Source organism: Penicillium soppii, assembly GCF_028829465.1.
Source record: "Penicillium soppii strain IBT 18220 chromosome Unknown utg000007l, whole genome shotgun sequence".
Taxonomy (NCBI): Eukaryota; Fungi; Ascomycota; class Eurotiomycetes; order Eurotiales; family Aspergillaceae; genus Penicillium; species Penicillium soppii.
In genome coordinates this window covers 3,005,123-3,025,130 of record NW_026643237.1, presented here as the reverse complement: position 1 = coordinate 3,025,130, position 20,008 = coordinate 3,005,123, and the positions used below count along the sequence as shown (strand labels likewise).

The 20,008-nt window shown below is 46.3% G+C and overlaps 10 protein-coding genes across 10 annotated transcripts; 4 read left to right on the top strand and 6 right to left on the bottom strand.

Moving 5' to 3' along the window:
• Positions 1-36: 36 nt before the first annotated feature.
• N7529_010407 (uncharacterized protein) lies at positions 37-1,713 on the top strand (the record flags this gene model as incomplete). The annotated part of the gene is made up of 3 exons (XM_057245934.1): positions 37-665; positions 746-830; positions 1,366-1,713. The coding sequence occupies 3 exons, from the start codon at positions 37-39 to the stop codon at positions 1,711-1,713; spliced, it is 1,062 nt and encodes a 353-aa protein (XP_057094197.1).
• A 514-nt stretch (positions 1,714-2,227) lies between these two features.
• On the top strand, positions 2,228-3,073 carry N7529_010406 (uncharacterized protein; the record flags this gene model as incomplete). The annotated part of the gene is made up of 2 exons (XM_057245933.1): positions 2,228-2,758; positions 2,780-3,073. Coding segments are annotated over 2 exons (825 nt in total), but the record flags the coding sequence as incomplete, so codon positions are not given.
• A 241-nt stretch (positions 3,074-3,314) lies between these two features.
• On the bottom strand, positions 3,315-3,989 carry N7529_010405 (uncharacterized protein; the record flags this gene model as incomplete). Its single annotated transcript, XM_057245932.1, has 2 exons — positions 3,315-3,338; positions 3,384-3,989. The coding sequence occupies 2 exons, from the start codon at positions 3,987-3,989 to the stop codon at positions 3,315-3,317; spliced, it is 630 nt and encodes a 209-aa protein (XP_057094195.1).
• Positions 3,990-4,741: 752 nt separating this feature from the next.
• N7529_010404 (uncharacterized protein) lies at positions 4,742-6,647 on the bottom strand (the record flags this gene model as incomplete). Its single annotated transcript, XM_057245931.1, has 3 exons — positions 4,742-5,187; positions 5,237-6,549; positions 6,601-6,647. 3 exons carry the CDS (start codon positions 6,645-6,647, stop codon positions 4,742-4,744), a joined length of 1,806 nt encoding a protein of 601 aa, XP_057094194.1.
• A 1,826-nt stretch (positions 6,648-8,473) lies between these two features.
• On the bottom strand, positions 8,474-10,016 carry N7529_010403 (uncharacterized protein; the record flags this gene model as incomplete). Its single annotated transcript, XM_057245930.1, has 3 exons — positions 8,474-9,412; positions 9,526-9,762; positions 9,840-10,016. 3 exons carry the CDS (start codon positions 10,014-10,016, stop codon positions 8,474-8,476), a joined length of 1,353 nt encoding a protein of 450 aa, XP_057094193.1.
• A 731-nt stretch (positions 10,017-10,747) lies between these two features.
• N7529_010402 (DUF4149 domain-containing protein) lies at positions 10,748-11,432 on the bottom strand (the record flags this gene model as incomplete). Its single annotated transcript, XM_057245929.1, has 4 exons — positions 10,748-10,908; positions 10,936-11,245; positions 11,307-11,340; positions 11,404-11,432. The coding sequence occupies 4 exons, from the start codon at positions 11,430-11,432 to the stop codon at positions 10,748-10,750; spliced, it is 534 nt and encodes a 177-aa protein (XP_057094192.1).
• Positions 11,433-11,815: 383 nt separating this feature from the next.
• N7529_010401 (CMGC/MAPK/P38 protein kinase) lies at positions 11,816-13,248 on the top strand (the record flags this gene model as incomplete). Its single annotated transcript, XM_057245928.1, has 8 exons — positions 11,816-11,883; positions 11,942-11,989; positions 12,065-12,194; positions 12,247-12,290; positions 12,348-12,447; positions 12,503-12,859; positions 12,915-12,993; positions 13,049-13,248. The coding sequence occupies 8 exons, from the start codon at positions 11,816-11,818 to the stop codon at positions 13,246-13,248; spliced, it is 1,026 nt and encodes a 341-aa protein (XP_057094191.1).
• An 842-nt stretch (positions 13,249-14,090) lies between these two features.
• N7529_010400 (aromatic alcohol reductase) lies at positions 14,091-15,024 on the bottom strand (the record flags this gene model as incomplete). The annotated part of the gene is made up of 2 exons (XM_057245927.1): positions 14,091-14,945; positions 14,998-15,024. 2 exons carry the CDS (start codon positions 15,022-15,024, stop codon positions 14,091-14,093), a joined length of 882 nt encoding a protein of 293 aa, XP_057094190.1.
• A 938-nt stretch (positions 15,025-15,962) lies between these two features.
• N7529_010399 (uncharacterized protein) lies at positions 15,963-17,302 on the bottom strand (the record flags this gene model as incomplete). The annotated part of the gene is made up of 4 exons (XM_057245926.1): positions 15,963-16,000; positions 16,069-16,634; positions 16,689-16,843; positions 16,898-17,302. The coding sequence occupies 4 exons, from the start codon at positions 17,300-17,302 to the stop codon at positions 15,963-15,965; spliced, it is 1,164 nt and encodes a 387-aa protein (XP_057094189.1).
• Positions 17,303-18,150: 848 nt separating this feature from the next.
• N7529_010398 (argininosuccinate synthase) lies at positions 18,151-19,819 on the top strand (the record flags this gene model as incomplete). Its single annotated transcript, XM_057245925.1, has 7 exons — positions 18,151-18,165; positions 18,307-18,349; positions 18,408-18,449; positions 18,500-18,520; positions 18,581-18,777; positions 18,836-19,404; positions 19,456-19,819. 7 exons carry the CDS (start codon positions 18,151-18,153, stop codon positions 19,817-19,819), a joined length of 1,251 nt encoding a protein of 416 aa, XP_057094188.1.
• Positions 19,820-20,008: the final 189 nt, after the last annotated feature.

Genomic DNA, 20,008 nt, shown 5'->3' with positions numbered 1-20,008 from the left:
TAAAGCTGAAGGCAAAAAGCTAGCCTGGAGTCAATAATGGGCACAGCCATGTCGCTGGAATTTGATACCGATATAGATTCCTTGGCCCAACTTGCCAACCTATCAGGAAGGATTGAGAAACTTCGAGACTCAATGGACTGTTCAAAACCCAAGCAGCGACCTGAATGTGTTTGCTGTTTGGAACACCCTTTGCCAAATGAGAGGATCAATATGCGATGCTCCCACTTTCTTTGCAGTGGTTGCTTAATAAATCTGGTCAAAGTGTCTTTACGTGACGAGGCCATGTTTCCCCCTCGATGCTGTAACAATACGATCAAAGTTTCGGACGCTGAGGATTTGATAGGGCTGGAATTGGCCCTCAGGTACGAGAAACATCTAGTTGAATTTGAAGATCCCGACAAGACCTACTGCTCAGACCCTGCCTGCTCGCGGTATATATCTCCAAAGAAGACAAGCGAGTCTGGAGGCATTGCTGAAAGCATTATGTGCAAGTGCAAGTGTGGCATAACGACATGCAAAAGATGCAAACAGAAGGCTCATGGATTTGGTGATTGTGTCCGCCATTTTGACAAATTATTGGACGACCTAGCAAAAAGCGAGGGATGGCAACGATGCCCTAGTTGCTCACGTTTGATTGAACGTGAGAAGGGCTGTGACCATATCACGTAAGAAGAATCCTCTGCTTTGCTTCTCTTAATATTCTACTCGATTCCCTACAGTATGATCTCCTGCTAACATCTACCAGGTGCAGATGTGGCTCGCAATGGTGCTATAGTTGTAGAAAAAAGTGGAGGAGCTGCGATTGTCCAGTGTGGCGCGAGGAAAACATCGTTTACCGGTGACAGGCGGAGAACTAGACAAGCCAAAGCCACTCGAATTAAGACCGAGGAGAAGGCACCTTTGATCAGTCGAGAAAAGATATCATCAGAATAACGGGAGGTTGGTAATGTGGCTTTTACCCCTGGTAATCCTTTGTGGATTGTACCTAGATTCCATTTGTCTTTTAAGGGGTTTGGAGCTAGTATTGCTTTTGTATATATCACGAGAATGAAGTGAAATTAGATAATGTTTCAAATATCTGGATATAGCCGATACCATGTCCATTGCTTTTTAGATGATAAATGTCCGCTCTGAAGATTAAACAGTAAAAAGAGTTTTTAGATAGAGCTTCAGTAGGCGGGGATATATGATCAAAAGTATATACCCACAGATATTTCGAGTCTTTCTAAAGTTCACGCAGTAAGAGGTCTTGCTGCCTTGACCTATTTTGATTTTTGCTGCGTTTAGGAGGTTGGCATCTAGGATCATCATGATGAACTATATACATATAGACCGGCTGATGCCTTAACGTCTTGTTGCGGAAAGACAATGGAAAGTCTGGAAGTCACAGAAGTGATAGGACTCGATATGGCAAAAAGGTACGACGGTCGTAAGGTGGAGCTGAACGACCCAAAGCGGACCTACTGCTCGAACTCAAACTGCACCCAGTACATCTTGCTAGGCAACATTCGCCGTGGAGTTGGAACTTGCGAGCATTGCACTACTCGGACGTGTGTTAGGTGTCTAGAGTCGAAACATAGCGGATTCTGCTACGACATGAACGATGTGAACGAAACCCTGCTAAAAGAACTGGCGAAAAGGCAGGAGTGGAAGCAATGTCCAAGGTGCTTTCAGATGATAGAGCTCACAGAGGGATGTTCGCATGTTGAGTAAGGATCTTTGATTTTAGTTTCGTTGCCTCATGAACTGACTGTTCGTTTAGATGCCGCTGTGGGATCACCTTTTGCAACGGGTGTTCGAAGAACTTACGAAACTGTGGCTGCCATGAAAGCCATTGAAAGCCTTTCCCAAGGAGTGCTCAACATTTTTGTGCATGGGTACATTGACGATATCCCCATCACCTAGAGACTGGTCATCGACGTGAGATCATACAAAATGACATGGACGAGGGAACAGCCATGGAACAATCCACTGGATCTCCTTTGTTGGTATTTTGAAGTTTTGATTTCCTAAATTGCCAGTACTGATAGCACGATTTTCAAGAGAATTGATTTTTTTTGTGCCTTTATTCAAGAGATCACCAAGAATGCCTCGAATCACATCGCCTTCAGCGTTCTAATCCTGCCAAGGATGAAGGAAGCAAGCATATTGGAAATATTTTCCCATACTTCACGTTGCGCTTGTAGGTAAACAATCGTAAACCTGAAGATTCAGATCCAAATGATAGGATGCAAAGGTTTCTCCGTTCCTGGTCACGTTGAGAGTGTGTTTTGACTACGTAGAGGATTGCCCTTCTCTATCCGCCAGTTGGAAAGGGAAGAAGAGAGGCAGATCATCACTCACAGGCAGGATCCTCGATGATCCAGATGCTCAGCTAGAGGGCAAAGAAAACTCATGTGGGCAACAAGCAAATTGGCGCTACGTCTATGGCTTGATAGAATGCGATTCTTCTGCATGCCACCTAGGCCCTTACTGCTGGCTGGACCTAGTAGGGAAGAAGCATTGTCGAATTCGTATAGACAACTTCGAGCGATTGGTGAACTGGGCTGAGGAAGGTGGTGTTCTCGAGACACGTAAAGATGTTCATGATGTAATCGGGGATGACCTTTATACGGAGCAGCAGCGACAGGAGGAAGACAAGCGCAAAAGCGGTAAAATTATCAGCGGTAGACCGTATCCACCTATCAACATCAATGTTCTGCCTTATCACTCTGCTGGATTGGATGTGATGGGTTCCAGTGCCATTACTGACCCAGGCGTTTTGAAAAAGACATTGTAGATTCACCACGGAAGAAAACTATCACATCTCCCCCGCGGCAAAAGTCCACCAAAATACTCTACTGCGGAAGAAATCGCCGAGATTGTACGACAAATTGGCCGACAGCAGAGAGAAAACGCATGTCTTCGAGCCTGCTGCCTCCTTTTCAAGCACCTTCACGACAAGACCGAAGAAGGGCGTGAGGATCTGCTACGTCTTCACCAATATGGTACTACAGCTTCATCTGACGACGAGTTCTTCCCCGTGGGCCAAGTCACACATGAGCTGCGAATTTCAGTACACGTCCAATGTTGACTAGGCGTGCCATGCTCAGTCGACCTGCAAGGAGTTCTGCCAATTGGAACCTTGTTTCTCAGCTCGTGAAGCTATCAGATTTACAGACACCACTCGAACCGATGCATTATCCTTTAGCTTGCACTATCAAACACAATAATCGGCAATAGCTGGCATTGTCACTGTATTCCTAGTCAGATATTTGCGACTGTGCACACCAGGCCAGAGAACACCCATGACAACTCTGCAAAGTCCGACGTTTTCAATGCAGACGTTGAATGTGCCACTAAACTCATTAGCGTAAACCTTAGAACCTAGACAAGACACTTACCATCTTGAACGGCACCTGCCAGTTGAATAGTACCGGGATAGCCTCCTTGTAGGCATCGCTCTCCAACGACTTCTGGAATAGGTCCATACTATCCCACCCCCTCATCACGCAAAAACACTTCGCCTTTTCCCCTTTCAGACCTTCGTGGTTTTGCTCTTCCAGTAGCCAGCCAGACGCCCAGCCTCTGCTCCCAGTCGCAGCTGGGCTATAGATCCTTTCAAAGTCAAGGAAATCGGTTTGAATTTGAGTCTGAAATTCTGGCGTGACGCGAGAGGCTGGGAAGTAGGATAATGCAAACTCTGTTACATTTGCCTTAGCAAACCCATTGGGCCCGAATGCGGGGCGATTCAGAGCGATATGAAAAACAGTCTGAGTCTCGCTGAGAATGTGGAGGTTTACCATTAAAGAACTGGAATGCGGTGTTGACTCGGAGCCAGGGCCTTTCTGCTCCGACGTGATTTGAAGTATATCTTGATCTTGGATTTGTGGGCCAAATACGAATTCAGGACGAGGATTAATTCCTTCCAGAGCTTCTTGGACCTTGTCAAGAACCACAGCAGGAGGAGCCGACTTGGCATCAAATTGGATGACCGAGACGACCGACATATTGTAGGCCTTGGTATTGAAGATGGAATTGTTGAAACGAACGACTGCAGATTGACAAACAAAGAGATCATCATTGACTAGGCTTGAGGCTTTAAATAAAAACATAACACAGTAGCTCGGGGCTCACTGAAGATACTCAAGTTTCGGTCTTAGATGAGACCGAAGCCGAGCGCATTGGAAATGTTCATGATGGGTTGATAATCCGGGTTTTGGGCAGGCTTCGTCAAAAACCGATACACTGGCCCCGCTGCTCCGTAGAGTCTCCAACTACGTATCCCGCGACCCCTAAAACTGTACGAATTTATGTCATTAGTCGTTTAGACAGTTAGACAGTTATTTTCGGCATGGTCTTATAAAAGGGTCAATTAGTGAGAGCAGCTCGTTACTCAAGTGTTTCAATGTTGTTATGTGCATAGTAAATCAGGCGGTCGGCGATCGACCCGCCACAAGGGCGCCGGCGAACATCACTAATTATCCGGAAAGAATCCCGTTTTTGATAGGCACTTCCCCCCTACATAACTTCTTCATTATTAGTGCTTTTAAACCAATGTTTAAGAGTCTGAAATGCCTGGCTATCGAGGGGTTGCACGAGGTAAGAAGTATGTGGAATAAAGTAGCATAGAATAATGAAATTCACAGGCAGACTGGCCGCGCTTCTTCCGATGTGCTTGTATCATAGCCATATGCCAAAGGTTGCCCGTGACCGCCTTCTCCGGTTCATTTGGCTTCAATCATCCAGGGCTTCTTCGTCGTCACGTCTTTTGCTTTTTTGTGGGCCTTTCGCTCCCAGAATCTCCAAATTCATTCTTCCATGACCCATCCTTGACTTTAGCATCGCCTCCATGGAGACCAACATCATAAGCGTGCTTCATAGCATCCAAACAAATCTGCCGCCGCTCATCAAAATCGAACATAGGTTTCGGATATGTATCTTTGGTATCATCGGAACGAGCAGATAAAGTTCCATCTCCGGTAACTCTACATCCCCATTTTTTCTGATCGGCAATGGGCGCTTTCCAAGGCTCATATATATGCTTCTTGTCGAACTTTGCAAGCTCAGGACAGTACCGTCTGATCAATTTTCCTTCCGGATCCCACTTCTTACCGAATGCGACTGGCGAATAGCAGCGGTAAAACATCGCGTAAAAGGCCGTGCAAGATAGCCATTGCCAGTTACCGATGTTACACGCAGTTTCATCTGCGGTTTGTGAGCTGGTGTTGAAAGAATCAGAAGTAAGTAGACTCACGATCAATCAGCAGCTCTTCAAAAACTTCTGCACCTCTCTCCCATGAGACATAACATCCACCTCGAGTCAGAAAGCAAGCGACACTGTGTCTTCCAAGATGGTGGATCCATCCCTCCTTCCTGAGCTGGCGCATCAATGCATCGATCCAAGGGAAGCCCGTTCGACCCTCTTTCCACCGCTGGAACCATTCCTCAGCCTCCTGCGAGTCCACTTCATAAGACCCATCGACCGATCCATTTTTGTCTGGAGGGTTAGATTGCAGATGCCAATCGATAAACCTCACAGCCTCGTTTCCATGCGTACGAGCAAATCGATGACCGAGGTGTGCTTGTGCCGCAAAATACATATCTCTGAACAATAATTGACCTGGGAGATTGGTTGGCACAGACGCCACAGGCTTTTTAGCCTTTCTTTGCTTCTCCATCACGACGTGAACATCCCACCAGAATTTCCTCACAGATAGCGAGCCAAAGTGGAGATGAGGCGACAATAGCGTAGTTGACTGAGGCTCGAAATCTGCTGGAGACGTCTGCGGCTTCTCGAATCGTGCAATGTATTCTTCATTTTTGATACATTCTCCCAACACCTTCAATGCTTCTTCCTCACCACCCCGATGAGGCGTAGCCGCTTGCGACAGATCAATACCGATATCATCCCACGGAACAGCGAAGTCATTGCTGGGGCCCATAATATTGGAGTACTGTTCATCCTTCTTGATGCGATGTTCCGCATTGAAGTCTGGTTTGTTATCAATCGAGTCATGCTCAAGGCTGCTGAGGTCCATTCTCTCTTCACCCCATGGATCGGGAATGCTCTCTGGAGCATCGATTGGCTTGTCCGGGTTTCCATTATTGATTTTCATGGCAGCCTTTTCAAGTTGAGTGATGCTCATCGTTGGCTTACCATTGTTCTTCACAACCAACTCATCGGAATCAAACAGAGTCCTGCCCATCTTGACTATGACCTCAACCCCCGCTTTTTCAGCCATGGCCATAACGGCACTATCCCGATCTTGAGCGTATGCATCTGTGTCTTTCTCAAACACGAGATGCGTGACACCCCAATGCTTCCAGAGCTTAGGAAGAATCGTCTGTGGACCTTCCCTGACAATCCACAGTTTCTGCTTCGAGTTCAGTCTTTCATATCCTTTGGATAGCTGGGCCTGACATTCTAGTAGGAATTTCCAGCGATTCGGGCCCACACGTGCTTTGTACACATAATGGGGGTCCCATGTCCAGACTGGAATGAAAACGGAAGGCTTCAACGACAGAGCAGCGTGCAAAGCTGGTGAGTCATGAAGTCGTAAATCCGTCCTACAATCCAATATCAGCATTAAGATGTTAGATCATACTCAGGAAGCTGACCGGTGCCAATAGAGGACTACTGGATTTGACCTAGCTCCAGTCTTCATACTCTCGTTAAATTCCCTAGTGCAAAACAGAAAATTCGATCAATCTCTCGTCGGGAGAGATCATTGATAAAGATTGGAAATTTTCGGTCGTTCAAAGCAAGGGTTAGATCGGGGAACAACGATTAGTATATAGGTGACGTCACTAGAATGGGCGATCGAGACTCGATCTACTCGGTCTACAGCCTGAATGACTCCCGAAAACTGATTTGTAGTACAACATGTAGTATGATGCTGTATGTATTTAACTTTAGTGCGCTTGGATATCAGCTTCAACCTGTCTTGATTTAGCTCTGCTCGATGAGGAGTGATGGAAACCTCGAGATCGGCCCAATTTAGACGTATGAGTCATGAATCCAATGCATTATTGAATCTTTAAAGACCCTACAATTGAATCTCCCAAACATGAGTGTCTCTCACCATAATCCGTATGAATGGCTGCTTAAGCCTGTGGGTCAGCGCAATACTTGATGCGAGCGCTATATTGTAGGCTATCTACATACTTCCAGATAACTTGGGCAACGCTTTCCGACAAGGATGATGGCTGGCCCCGTACCCATATTGTATTGGTACGTCAGTCAGCATTTAGCCCGCTATCACGTGGAAGACAGGGAATTAGTGCCCAATAAGTGAGCTTCGCGATCCAAGACCCTTTTGTGAAAACAAGCTTTGGTGTGTACCGAATCCGGCACGGGAATTGGCATGGTGGGAAAAGTGGATCTTACAGTTGAAGCAAGCTCTAATGTGACCTCAGACTCTGGTGGAGTATCAGGTCTTTCTGACGAGGACGTTTAATTCTATCCCTGTGGAATGAATGTCAATCTCAATACCCATCAAATGATGCTAGAAACCAGAAGTCAACTCAAGAGCATATCTCTTGGAGCCCCTTATGTTGACACTCTGAAGATTCTACAGAATTCGGGCCCGGTTGCCTTTTCTACGGACATGGCTCATCGGAAGATTTGGATGAATTAGAAGCCCGCCTGAAGTCTGGCGAACGCTATTGGCCCTTATCTGTGAATTTCTGGGAATCCTATGTTGAAATGCCCCGATCCCAAGCGAATCAAAAAAGCTGACCCACACCTATGTTTTCGGGGTGGTTGTTGACGAGACGATTGGAAATTTCGTCAACGTTCATGTATTTCCACATGCAGACGTGGGTTTAAGCAGTCTCATCAAAATCTTCTTGGGAGACTGAAATGATATGAGCGGCAGTTCGATTTTGAATCCTGAAGGGAGGTTGGAAAGAGCCTTCGAAGCGGACTACGAAGACAACTATTGGGCCGAAGACAATTAGTTCATGGGGCGCAATAGCCATGACTTCGTGACTCGGATTAAGAAGATCACTGAGAACGCCGAAGCCATCTGCGATGTTCCTTTAGCGAATCTTCTGGTCAAGGAAGTACATAGCCCCAAGCACAGTCCTTCGAAGCAATTTTATGATTGTCGAACATCAACTGGTGGATATGGCGGCTTGCTATCTTTTACTTGCGACAAGAAAGAGCATGCGGTTGACTTTTTCAATCACATCGAGACAGCTAATGGACCTAGTCACGGCACAAACTTTACCTTGACTTCACCCTATGTTGTTCTAGCTCATTATTGGGAGTTTAGAGTGGGAGGTAGGGTTCGGTGTGCCAGCGGATCCGCTTCGCATTAGCGTTGGACTCGAGGATGTTGCAAATTTGAAACCACGGTTTCAAATTGCGCTGAATGCTGCAGAAGTAGTCAGTTCTTGACTTGACCTTTGAGCAGAGGTTCTGTTATATGTGGAATTACCCGTAGGATTATGGGGGGTTTGCGAATGTCACAATTGTCACGAAGTGTATTTATTTGCCTTGTTGGCGCGTTCTTCGTTTTTCTAACAATGAGCTATTGTCTAGTTTCAGCTCGGTGTTGCCTGAAGCTTGATCCGGCAAGCTAGGCTCGACCATAAATGATAAACGATTGGCTCCTTTAGCACCCGACAAGGCTAGCTGTGACATCGCCGTAGTGGCGCTATTGGTGCTGGAAATCTTTCCGAATATCCTCTCCTGTCTTCTCCGCTCTTCTTCTATTTGGTGCACAGAAAAGGCGACATCAAATATCTCGCCCACATTCATAACATCCGGGGTGCGGCACTCCACCTGACCTTGGAGGGCTAGATGTGCTGGACTGAGTAGTTCTTCATTTCGCTTTTGTTCAGAGACCGTATTTTGAACCTTACTTGACCGAGCCTTTACCGAAAGATGAGAGTCCGAATGAGATGGCTGCTTTTCTTTTGGCTGTTCTCCAGTTTGATTTGAATTCTGTTGTGAACACTCCTCTGAACCTTTTCGAATCCACGGATGGGCCATGAACTCATTGATGGTGTACCTTTTCGTAGGATCAACAGTCAAAAGATTTCTAATGAGATCTTTCGCATCTTCGGATATGTTATCCCACCAAGGAGAATCAAAAGCAAATTCTCCCTTTGAAACTCTTTTCATCAAGAGCTTGATGTTGGGATCGTAAAAAGGTGGATAACCAGCCAAGAGTGCAAAGAGAACACAACCAAGGGCCCACATGTCGACGCCGGTAGAGTATTTCTGATCGTCAACGATCTCTGGCGCAGCGTATCCCATCGTACCGCATGGAGTCGCAGTCAAATTACCTAGGATCATCTTAGAGAATCCAAAGTCGGCAAGTTTGACTGCTCCTATACCACCGGAGCCGATACCAGGCACAAAGTCACCCTCATCGCGTTTGTTCTCCTCGCCTGGATGTGTTTTCTTGGGAACCTTGCTTGGCTTCATCGGTATGGAATGGAATAGAATATTTTCGGGTTTGATATCACTGTTCTCGCTGTTAGTCACTGTTGTGGGAGCTCATACAGCGTAATAGAGCGGACCGACCGATGTACTATTCCTAATGTCTGATGTAGGTATTCCACGGCCCGCGCAACTTGGAGAATAACATGCCGACTGAGATCTTCGCTTAGATAAGTCAACTTGATCACTTGGTTGAATAATTCTCCTCCAGTGCAGAGTTCCATAATTATGTAGCAGTACCGGCTTGTATCGATTGTGTCTATTAATCGGATCAAGTTGGGGTGGTTCATTTTGCGCATTGTTTCAATTTCCTTGCACATGATAGAATTCTGGAATTCTGTTCGATAAGCAAGGATTGTGAAATGAAGGAGAGGTCTTCGCAATGAGTTTCTGATATAGTTCGTACCTGTTGTGAAGTCATGTCACTCTTTCGCATGATCTTGATCGCAACATCATCGTTTGATGTTTGAGGTGCCGTTTGAGTATCTTGAGCTCGATACACAGCACTGAAAGCCCCTTTGCCTATCGGGTATAGAAGGCGCCAGCGCTCTAGGCCAGGGTATACTGGCATATCTTTCGCCATGGTAATAGTTTCCAATTATGCGCCAAAGGGGGTTGTATATGTCTGGTCTGTGGATAATCGGGAGACTCGGGCTTTTCGTTTGCGAGATTAGTGAAATGATCAACAAGCGTTGATATGGTCAGAAGATAGCAGAATCTAAAGGCTGAGTGAGATCATCGTTGGACCTGTTTGTTGAAGGGTCGAAATCCGAAATAGAGATTGAAAAAATTAGAGCAAGGTTCATCGTCAGTTTTAAGCACCGTCCGTGAGAGGGTTGATAAGCTTGCTCCGAGATGAACGTCATCACTAACAGGGTCCAAACTCTCTTTCAACATGATTTTGAAGGTTGTAGATAGCTAAGAGATGTTTGACATCATATGTTGAATGCGGACAAAGCGAAACACAAACAAGTTCGTGATACCTGTTGAGCTCTGTGATCACGGACGAGTTTCCGCCAATCAGAAGCGCTGTACAAGGCAGAATTGCCCACATCTCTTTCGCCACCAATGTAGTAACCAACAAAGTACTGTAAATACACAATCTATACTATTGTACTGTATGGAGTAGTCTCTCTGAATGTTTTTAGTAATTATAGAATCTCTATGGAAAAAAACTAAATTGTACAAAAATTGTGAGTGGTCAAAAATAAGTAATCAGTGACGTTTATATGCCGGGTAGTAGATCCCCCTGACTTAACTCCCGATTCCCACTGTGGCAAATTGTGTAGCCGTGTGCATTTGCATTCGTAGATCCTAATCCAGAAGCTTGGCAAGTGATGTTCCATACTGAATCGTGGCAAGGAGTCCGCCAATATTAATACAGATAGACGTGGCATGAATGTACATGAACCGCCGATCTAGAATCTTCTTTTCTCGAGACACAAAAATGGGCGATGTTTGTCGATCCTTAGTGTCTATGAGGCATTAGCTTCTCTCTCTACTAAATGGCGATCGGACAAGTTTGTGGTGTCCATTACCTTGTTGGTTTCTAGCTTTGACTGCTTCTTGTGTCAAGGGCCGGAATATGATCAGATTGATCAAACCCGCGGTGGAGACAGCAGTCATACACCAGTAAAGAGGGGTTAGGACATTGAGTGGAGACATTGACTGGTTCTTTTGAGCCCCAGTTAAAGCTACCAAAACAGGGAGAAAGGATTGCAGCGAAAAGTAGACCGGAAATATCGCGCCCTGGTGGACCCCAAAGAACGGTCGACTTAAACCCTTGTATGCCAGAATGCCATTGAAAAAAGTCTGTCAAATGATCCATCAGTAAGGAGTTTTCCAGTTTTATTGCAGATGATTTAAGTTTCACCTGGAAAACCTGGCTGCCGAGTAATATTCCATAACTAAGCACATGAATTAGAATCAAAGGTGTTCTTAACTTTTGCACATAAGCAGGGTAAATTTACCTTATTAAATGGAGAAACTGTAACCACATTGTATTCTTCACACTATTTTTCCCCCGTGGTCGAACAATTCATAACGTATATATGCAGGCGACAGTGAAAAAAAAAAGAATGAGAAAAATGGGACGGTGTCCCAGACCACCTAGTTGGGATTTTTAGTCTCCCGTAAGTGGAACCGGAATTGACACCCCGGTCTTTGCTTCGTGTTCTTGCACGCCAAAAAACAGGATATTCTTTACTTAAACCCTGGATTAGTCCAGAGTCCAGACTGTGTGCATGAGGAACGACTATTTAAGTCTGCCCCTCCCGAGGTCTGGACCTCGGGAGCTACTTCGCTCCCTATTCATGCAGAATTTGGATTGCTGATTTGGTATTTCCTACAATCCAGCGAGATAGATTTGAAGCAATCAACGAAATGTCAGATAATGATACTGATACCATCAAGCATAATATTGGTGGATGCACCTTTGACATTCCTAGCCGGTGTGTCTGGCCTTAAAACTTGGAACTTGGCAGCCTTGGCAGCTAATGTCAAATACAGATATTCCAATATCAAACTGAAGGGATTTGGAGCTTATGGAGTTGTGTGGTATGCGGACCTCGGCTTTGACAATCGAAAAGCTTAGCACAGGATGAAGTATCTGGAAAGCTGACCGTTGGCCAGTTCGCTGAAGGACAACCTGACATCTGAGATCGTTGCGATAAAGAAGATCCCGGGGCCATTTCGCACCGAGGAAGCAGCCAAGAGGACTTTCCGAGAGGTCAAATTACTCAACCATCTTCGACATGACAATGTGCGTGCAGCCAGGATGAAGATTGGTGATAACATATTGATTCCTCAAGCAGGTGATTACCTTGCGAGATATATTCGTCTCCTCTCGTGATGAGATGTAATAGCCCTCGTTACCCTTTTCTTCCGCCCACAATAGCGGTACTGACATCCATAGATATCTAGTCACAGACCTCATGAGTACAGATCTCGCACACATCATTGGCGCGAAACCTATCGAAGATGAGTTCATCAAATATATATTCTACCAAATTATGGTACGTGATGGAATCAATTGGAAAACCAGCCAGCCTAACGTTTCATTTCTATCAGCGTGGCTTGAAATACATTCATTCGGCAGGGGTTGTGCACCGGGACCTCAAGCCAAGCAATGTGCTGGTAGACGAGAATTGCGACGTCAAGCTATGCGATTTCGGGCTGGCCAGGACAGTCGATGTCACTATGACCGGCTATGTCAGCATGCGACATTATCGAGCCCCTGAAACTATGTTAACGTGGCAAAAGTACACCGTCCAAGTTGATATATGGAGCGCGGGTTGCATCCTTGCTGAGATGATTGCAGGGAAACCTCTTTTCCCAGGACAAAGTCATGCTGATCAGTTCTCCGTCATTGCCGACCTCCTCGGGTCCGTTCCTCGGAAAGTGTTGGAAACTATTTCTTCTCAGACAGTACGTTTGAGATCGACGATGAGTTTCGTGACTCATGACTTACTCTGATTTGCAGACATCAAAATACATTGAAGGTTTACCAGCTCGAACTAAGCAACCGATGGCCAGCAGAATCAAGAATGCATCACCTTACGGTTTGTTTCGCCCCACAAGTGGATGAAGATTGAATGCTCATGTGCATCACTATAGCCATCGATCTACTGGAAAAGCTGCTCGTTTGGGATCCCGAGGAACGCTTAAGTGCCGGCGCCGCCCTAGCTCACCCGTATCTGGAGCTCTATCATGACTCCACTGACGAACCCGTGGCTGAGGAAAAGTTTGATTGGTCTTCTGTCGCTGTAGATCACACAGTGGATACTTGGAAAATGTTAACGTTTGTGGTGTCTTAACTCGATCTATGCAATCGCAAACTGACAAGTAGCAGGTATTCGGAGATTATGACTCACCACAATGCTAACATTTCAGATGATTTGATTGATTTTGAAAGCTTGCTGGATCAATAGCGAATGGCTGTTCGACTTGAAGTTCATTTGCGTTTAGCGAGAATGCCCCTGGCGCTCCAACTTTGGAGATATGTTATGACATTATAATCCCTTTAATCTTAGCATGCACGAACGTTTCACCAAGACACATCACAAGTATATATAATACGGGCTCGTGGGAGACTCAGGAATCAACATTGCCATGGGTTCCACTTCAAGACTTTGGTGAAAGCAGAGGAAGTTCTTATGCTAGGCAGACTGGCATAATATGTTCAAAACAGGTCACTCGGGAAGGTAAAGCCAGATCATTTCTCCAATTTCCGTCATTTCGCCGGTCGACAGAATAAAATATGACTCTTCGACCTTGTCTCGAAGTTAATAATCCTCGAATTTCATATGTATCGAGCCCGAGATCTGGTGCCGATTTGATTCGCCAACTCGTTTTGAGTAATAAAGCGGGGAACCAAGATTTACTCAACGCTTTCGGATATGCTTACCTTGCGTTTCCGAGACGGTAACGTTCTGAAACACCTTGCATTTACGGAGATGTGAGATGTTTGGAATGTGATACTACCGGTTGCAACACTGTTGGACTAATGTTTTTTGATTTGTTTCTCTTTAATTAGGTGTTGGCTACAAATCTTGACTTGTCCACCTGATCTACCCTTTCAATCAGACTTTGCCTCCTCAAAGAAGGAATTGACATACACAATATGATTGGTCATATTGCCAATAATTGAATGGACCGCTTAATTGGCGAAAAGCCCACGAAGTTCTTCCTCGGATAGGGGCTTCAAGCCGAACAAGTCATTTGACAATTTCTTGGGGTCAAAGAGGGACCCAAAGCCTTCACCGAAGATGCTTCTCAAGATAAATTTGGTTGCAAAGACTGCTGGATTTGGCGACGGCTTTCCAAGCTCCTCGAAGGCTCCTTTTTCCAGGTCCACAGTTTGGACAATCTGAGTATCAATCTTGCTGCCGGACAATCGCAAAAGGTCCTTCTGGGACACTCTGGCCTCTTCAACATAGACAGGAATGTTTTTGGTAGAATCAAGGTTATTAATGATACCAACTACACCCTTGCCCACACCGTTGAGTGTGGTGGTTGAGAAGCGCTGCTCGCCGCCATCGTAGAGGGTGACAACAGGACCGGAGGTATCAAGAATGAAGCCTTTCTCAATACCCCAGTCGAGGAAGGGGCCGGTGATAAGTAGCGAGTAACTGAGACCGGAGGTCTGGGATGTATTCTTGAGATGTTCTTGGACTTTGACCTTGTCTCCAAACACGGGTAGCTTAGCGGCCTGGGCGTTGGTGGTATCACAGCCATACTCGGAAGGAATAAATCGCTTCACTCCTGTGGCTGCGGCGGCATCGATGATACGAGAATGGATAGCAAGTGGAACAGCACCGACATTAAGGGTGCTAACAACAACATCCTGGTTCGCCAAAGCATCCTTAAGAGAGTCAAAGGACTCATAGTCTACTTTGGCAATTTGAGCTCGGGAGTCAAACTTCTTGTCACTATCTGATCGAGTGAGAACAGTGACATCAAATCCAGCGACGAGGAGTTGCTCGAGAACTGCTGGGCCGACGTTCCCACTGGCCTGGGTCAATGTTAGCACATCAGAAACTATAAAGGTAGATAGGTTTACATACTCCGACAATTGCAACCTTAGTCGACATGTTGAAAAAGTGTATACGTATAGATTAGAGCTATGATACCTGGTCTGATGATGGGAAGATAATTGAAGAAAGAGATGAAGATGGTGTGTTAATTGAAAAGACAGTTGGAGGTTTGCGCCACTCTATATATGTGTGTGTGACGAATCGACATATTCTGTCTCACCTAAAATCGCACGCCATATCATTCTGTCAAACAGTGATTATAGAGCAACCATGTAATCCAAAGTCCAACCTTAGAAGGGATTCCGCGTCTGATTTGAAATATATTGTGAACAGCTATCGTCATGACTATGGCGTGCCCTAATCGCGCGGGATCCTCCCGAGGTCCCCCGGGGCCGACATCCATGGATTACGTGAGAGCTTACGAAACCCACCTGGGCGTCTAACGGGCTAATTCCGCACTGCTTATTTTCAAACATACAAAGAAGCGGGCCATCTCTTATGAATTAACGTATGTTTATGGCCACACTATTTGATTTGTATGCCCTGGATTTTATGTTCTTTATTACCTAGCTCGATAATGTAGTGAAGCTAAAAGCATCTGCAAGAACTACAAAGTGACCAGTCATATTATACGCCAATATCTGGACGTTTTAAAAAGGCTTCATTGATGGGATCGTACGTAGGTGTGACTTCTATCAATCCACAGCTCTAAAAAGTCCTTCATCGCCCCCTGTGGAGACAAACTCACGCCAACGAAACCGGTTCTAATATGTTGATGGATCGTCAAGCGAAGGAGATGGGCCACCCGCGCAAATTTTCATTCAAAGACCGCCGCAGAACCAAGGGATGTGATGTTGTTGGGAGGAAAACAAACATTGACATGATGAACACTTGAATGAAATATCAATATTTCTATGGGGATTTTCAGATACATGGAGTGGAGGGAGGGCCAAAAAAAATGTATATGCTATTATGATCTGAAGAATGTCTCCGAATCAGTACTCTAATGTTTGCTTGATGCCATCAAAAATCCCTAAAAGACGAGGAGAAAAGATCCAAAGTTAGCGGTTGATGTGTAATATCGGGGTAGACTGCACTTACTTGCAACATCAGGCAAGATAAACTGCTCGTAACTCAGACCAGTGTGTGTACTCCATCCGGCAACTCGTTTTACAGGTGCTTCTAGTCGCAGGAATGCATTCTCCTGTATTGTCGATGCCACTTCTGCGCCCACACCGTAGTTGATCATACTCTCGTGCACCACGACCGCTCGTCCGGTTTTCTTCACACTATCAATGACAGTCTGTCTATCCCATGGATAGATTGTTCGCAAATCGACAAGCTCCACGTTGACACCAGGCATTGCCTTTTCAATGGCAGAAATTGCTGAAGAGCACATGTAGAGAGGCTGTCCATATGAGATGACGGTCAAGTCCTTTCCGGGCTTGATGACTTCTGCCTTGCTGAGAGGAATAGTGTAGTATTCGTTGGGGACATGTTCGACTGCGGCACGGTAAAGGATCTTAGGCTCCATGAAGATCACAGGGTCATTGTGCTCGAAGATAGACGATAAAAGAAGACCCTTGGCTTGGGCAGGAGACCGTGGCATCACTACCCGGACACCGGGGACATGTGCAAAAAGTGACTCGGGGGATTGGGAGTGGTATCTATGCTCACCAGATTAGCAATTCAAATCTTTTGAATCATCATAGACAACTCACAGAGCACCATGTCCAACCGCACCACAAGGCATACGAATCACGAGCCCACCTGCATTGATCCCTGTCCCACCCTCGCGATACCGGAATTTCGCAGCCTCATTGACAATTTGATCGAAGGCAGGGAAGACGTAGTCTGCAAATTGGATCTCTGCAACCTATTCACAAAGTAAAGTCAGAATGATATTTTGATCAAGAAGCGTTCAAATTACCGGCTTCATTCCTTCTACCGCACATCCTATTGCAAAGCCCGCAATGCCTTGCTCTGTTAATGGCGTATTGAACACCCGATCTGAACCAAACTCTGTCTGAAGATCCATCGAGCACCGAAACACACCACCGAAGGCAACATCTTCGCCGAAAAGAAGTACCTTGTCGGATTTCGCCAAGGCGGTTCGGAGTGCAGAGTTGATAGCTTGGAAAAAGTTGAGTCGTTTACTTGTAGCACCTGCGGGGAAATCTGAGGTATTTGCCAAGGAGGATGAAGTGTGATGTAAAATTGGAGTAGTTTTGTAGTCAATAGGTAGATTGAGCTTTGCGGAAGGGGTAGGCGCGCCGGAGTAGAACCGTCGAGGCACTTGGGCAAAAGACCGCATTGGAGTGCGTAAAGAAGCCATTGGCTAGAATTTTTGTTTATGAACAGAATGTAAATACATGAAAGATTCTCTCCTCCGCAGGGGTGATTCCCTTTAAATTGCTATGCTCATTCATGATCCGGGGCATAGCGCGGGGAAAGCGCCGCGGATAGCCGAGATGATGCAAATTGGACAAACATATCAAACTGCTCAAACTGCCTATGATGAAGTAAGAACCTTTTCACAATGGATATTGACACATCCATCAACTGCAAAAGTACAGTAATGAGAGTACACCCTGATCCCTCAGGTTTGATTAGTATTGGTGCATAAAAAAGACATGATCGTTGAAATCTCTATGAAAAGATGGGACTAGCTTCTTTTTAGTCAATCCCTAAAAATATACCTCATCGACACATAGTCCCTCTAGGGCTACCTAACTATAACCTGCAAACAACAACAATCCATTTCATATATGTCCATCAATATTCATACAAGCAGCCACTTTGATTATGGCAAAGGAAAAACCCTGGTTTGAGGATTTGGTACTCCGTACAAATTGTTCCACTAGATCGTCTGTAGCTGACGTTTACGTGGTAAAGTCGCCTTTCCCTAAAATCGATTGAGATTTGTGTACCTTGACCTCTCTCTTTTCCAACCGAACATGCATATACAGAGATCATCTCATTGGACAAAACAAAGGGCAAAACATATAGATCTCACTGTGTAAGAATGTCAGAATTGGAGGGGCAATGATCGACCTTATCAGTTATCAGCCGGTGTCGGACCCCCGTGACTTTCCCACCATTTTTTCCTATGACTCAATCTTTCTTCTTTATATTTCACAGTTCAAGTCATTTTGATTCCTGATTATCCATCAATTCTTCACAATGGCACAAGGAAAGGTATATTACACTATAACGTCCCATTTCCCACTCAATTTCAATCAACCAGTCAATTCCAATATCCCACACACACACACACCGCCACTAGCTCCACACTGTTGCCCGCCATGTTGACTGTTGACTAACAATCCAATTGCGCAGGTTTGCCTCGCCTACTCTGGCGGTCTCGACACCAGCTGCATCTGTATGGATACTCTATAGTGAACACTTCACCGATTGCCGTTACTGATCTCCAACTGTAGTGAAGTACCTCATCGAAGAGGGCTATGAGGTCGTCTGTTTCAGTAAGTCGCGACTCTCATTGATAAAGATCAAATTCTAACATCATCAATAGTGGCCGATGTTGGTCAGGAAGGTAATTCGCAATCTCATCGACATTAACAACCCGACATAGATCTAACCTATATCTCTGCAGAGGACTTCGAGGCTGCCCGCGAGAAGGCCCTGAAGATCGGTGCCCTCAAGTGCGAGATTGCCGACATCCGCCGCGAGTTCATCGAGGAGCTTTGCTTCCCCGCCATTGCTTGCAATGCCGTCTACGAGAACGTGTACCTCCTTGGTACCTCCCTCGCCCGCCCTGTCATTGCCCGCGCCCAGATCGAGGTCGCCCAGGTACGATTGACTCATAAATTGGAGACAACATGGAACGATGCGCTAACGCAAACAACAGCGCGAGGGCTGCTTCGCCGTCTCCCACGGCTGCACCGGTAAGGGTAATGACCAGGTTCGCTTCGAGCTTGCCTTCTACGCCCTTCAGCCCGACATCAAGGTCATTGCCCCGTGGCGCGACCCCGTCTTCTACGAGCGCTTCAAGGGCCGTCAGGACCTGCTCGACTACGCCGAGGAGAAGGGCATTCCCGTCACCTCCACCAAGTCCAAGCCCTGGTCCATGGACGAGAACCTCGCCCACTGCTCCTATGAGGCCGGTATTCTGGAGGACCCCGACACCACTCCTCCCGCCGACATGTGGAAGCTGACCCAGGACCCCCTGACCGCCCCCGATCAGCCCGAGGACTTCACCCTTTACTTCCAGAAGGGTGTACCCGTCAAGCTCGAGTACACCGAGGGTGGCAAGAAGAAGGCCGTCACCGACTCCGTCGAGCTCTTCCTGACCGCTAACACTATTGCCCGCCGTCACGGTGTTGGCCGTATTGATATTGTCGAGAACCGTTTCATCGGTATCAAGTCCCGTGGCTGCTACGAAACCCCTGGTCTCACTGCCCTGCGCTCCGCTCACATGTGCGTATTCTCGATCTCAAAATGAAATTGCGTTCACTGACTCTTTTCCAGTGACCTTGAGGGTCTTGTCATGGACCGTGAGGTTCGTGCTCTGCGCGACTCCTTCGTCACCTACAACTACTCCAAGCTCCTGTACAACGGCATGTACTTCTCCCCCGAGCGCGAGTTCCTCGAGTCCTCCATTACCGCTTCCCAGAAGTCCGTCAACGGCCAGGTCCGCTGCCGCGCATACAAGGGTACCGTTTCCATCCTCGGCCGTTCCTCTGAGACCGAGAAGCTGTACGACATGAGCGAGTCCTCCATGGACGAGATTGGTGACTTCTCCCCCGCCGAGACCACCGGCTTCATCACCGTGTCTGCGATCCGTCTCAAGAAGTACGGCCAGATGAAGGCCGCCGCTGGTGAGAGACTGTAAATTGTGTCCTTATGAAATCAAAGACACCTTCTCTTCGACTTGGAATCAATGGAATGCCAAATGTTGACCGTCCCTGGCTTCCTGCCAACATGTCGAGTCTTTCATGTCCAGTTTCCGCCCGATGAATGATGGATGGTCTTGGATTTGAATGACTGTATAATGAACCAGAGAAAAAAATAGCGACATTGT